General features: G+C 54.3%; 1 protein-coding gene across 1 annotated transcript in view; it reads right to left on the bottom strand.

Annotated features, from left to right (window-relative positions):
* Positions 1-2,500, bottom strand: part of LOC137588054 (cGMP-dependent protein kinase 1-like) — a 19,810-nt gene that overhangs the window by 16,361 nt on the left and 949 nt on the right. Inside the window, exon 2 of the mRNA XM_068304801.1 lies at positions 1,819-1,985. Within this exon, the coding sequence (XP_068160902.1) occupies positions 1,819-1,985 (167 nt within the window). The remainder of the gene's footprint in view (positions 1-1,818; positions 1,986-2,500) is intronic.

The following is a 2,500-nucleotide window of genomic DNA, read 5'->3' as shown; positions in this document are numbered from 1 at the left end:
GGTCGTCTGTCGTTGGTCGTCTGTCACTGGTCGTCCGTCGCTGGTCGTCCGTCGTTGTTCGTCTGTCGCTGGTCATCTGTCATTTGTCGTCTGTCTTTGGTCATCTGTCGTTGGTCGTCTGTCATTTGTCGTCTGTCGCTGGTCGTCTGTCGCTGGTCGTCTGTCGTTGGTCGTCTGTCATTGGTCGTCTGTCACTGGTCGTCTGTCGTTTGTCATCTGTCTTTGGTCGTCTGTCGTTGGTCGTCTGTCGCTGGTCGTCTGTCGTTTGTCGTCTGTCTTTGGTCATCTGTCGTTGGTCGTCTGTCGTTTGTCGTCTGTCGCTGGTCGTCTGTCACTGGTCGTCCGTCGCTGGTCGTCCGTGGTTGGTCGTCTGTCGCTGGTCGTCTGTCGTTTGTCGTCTGTCGCTGGTCGTCTGTCGCTGGTTGTCTGTTGTTGGTCGTCTGTCACTGGTCGTCTGTCGTTTGTCATCTTTCTTTGGTCGTCTGTCACTGGTCGTCTGTCGTTTGTCATCTTTCTTTGGTTGTCTGTCGCTGGTCGTCGGCCATTTGTCGTCTGTCTTTGGTCATCTGTCGTTGGTCGTCTGTCGTTTGTCGTCTGTCGCTGGTCGTCTGTCGCTGGTCGTCTGTCGCTGGTCATTTGTGTCTGGTCGTCTGTTGTTTGTCATCTGTCTTTGGTCGTCTGTCGTTGGTCGTCTGTCTTTGGTCGTCTGTCGCTGGTCGTCTGTCGCTGGTCGTCTGTCGTTGGTCGTCTGTCATTGGTCGTCTGTCACTGGTCGTCTGTCGTTTGTCATCTGTCTTTGGTCGTCTGTCGTTTGTCATCTGTCTTTGGTCGTCTGTCGTCTGTCTTTGGTCATCTGTCGTTGGTCGTCTGTCGTTTGTCGTCTGTCGCTTGGTCGTCTGTCACTGGTCGTCCGTCGCTGGTCGTCCGTCGTTGGTCGTCTGTCGCTGGTCGTCTGCCATTTGTCGTCTGTCTTTGGTCATCTTTCGCTGGTCGTCTGTCGCTGGTCGTCTGTCACTGGTCGTCTGTCGTTTGTCATCTTTCTTTGGTTGTCTGTCGCTGGTCATCCGTCGTTGGTCGTCTGTCATTGCTCGTCTGTCGCTGGTCGTCTGTCGCTGGTCGTCTGTCGTTTGTCATCTGTCTTTGGTCGTCTGTCGTTGGTCGTTTGTCGCTGGTCGTCTGTCGCTGGTCGTCTGTCGCTGGTTGTCTGTTGTTGGTCGTCTGTCACTGGTCGTCTGTCGTTTGTCATCTGTCTTTGGTCGTCTGTCGTTGGTCGTCTGTCGCTGGTCGTCTGTCGTTTGTCGTCTGTCTTTGGTCATATGTCTTTGGTCGTATGTCGTTGGTCGCCTGTCGCTGGTCGTCTGTCGTTTGTCGTCTGTCTTTGGTCATCTGTCTTTGGTCGTCTGTCGCTGGTCGTCTGTCGCTGGTCGTCTGTCGCTGGTTGTCTGTTGTTGGTCTTCTGTCACTGGTCGTCTGTCGTTTGTCATCTTTCTTTGGTCGTCTGTCGATGGTTGTCTGTCGCTGGTCGTCTGTCGCTGGTCGTTTGTCGTCTGTCGTTGGTCGTCTGTCTTTGGTCGTCTGTCGCTGGTCATCCGTCGTTGGTCGTCTGTCATTGCTCGTCTGTCGATGGTCGTCTGTCGCTGGTCGTCTGTCGCTGGTCGTTTGTCGTCTGTCGTTGGTCGTCTGTCTTTGGTCGTCTGTCGCTGGTCATCCGTCGTTGGTCGTCTGTCATTGCTCGTCTGTCGCTGGTCGTCTGAATCGGTCCCTCAACATCCGATTGGAGACACAGAACAAAGCGAGACGAGTCCAGGTTCTCCTCACCTTCCATCACGTAGACCAGGGAACCCACGTCCCCCTCTTCAATGATGCAGGCGTCTTTCCCATAATCCACTGGGTGCATGCAGTCCACGATCTCGTGGATCTGGGACAGCTCCAGGTTCTTCATGAAGTCGTTGTCGAGGATGGCCTCTCGGATCATCTCCTTCAGCCTGAGACCAGAAACAAGGATTTGGTTACGAGTCCCTTAAACATTCACCTTCATCAGGTGCGGCTGCGTCCGTCAGGACCCGACTCGCAGCTCCGGGGTCGAGTCCAGGAGAAGGTTCTGAGGTGGAACCAGGTGAAGGTTCTGAGGTGGAACCGGTTCCTGACGCTGATCCCATCACGAGGGCTGAAATCTACTTCCTGCTAGAACATCTGCAGGTCGCTAACGCTAGCAGTCAGTTCACCAGTGCTAAGCTGGTGGCAGTGACCCCAACAGCTGCTGGGCTGGGGGAGTGCTCTGATTGGCTGAGGAGCTGGGGGCGGAGGTTTAGGGTCAGCTTTAGGGTCAGGTTTAGGTTTAGGGTCAGGTTTAGGTTTAGGGTCAGGTTTAGGTTTAGGGTCAGGTTTAGGTTTAGGGTCAGGTTTAGGTTTAGGGTCAGGTTTAGGGTCAGGTTTAGGTTTAGGGTCAGGTTTAGGTTTAGGGTCAGGTTTAGGTTTAGGGTCAGGTTTAGGGTCAGGT

This window comes from Antennarius striatus, chromosome 21 (genome assembly GCF_040054535.1).
Source record: "Antennarius striatus isolate MH-2024 chromosome 21, ASM4005453v1, whole genome shotgun sequence".
Taxonomy (NCBI): Eukaryota; Metazoa; Chordata; class Actinopteri; order Lophiiformes; family Antennariidae; genus Antennarius; species Antennarius striatus.
The sequence above is the reverse complement of the archived record's forward strand: the minus strand, read 5'-3'. Positions and strand labels throughout refer to the sequence as shown.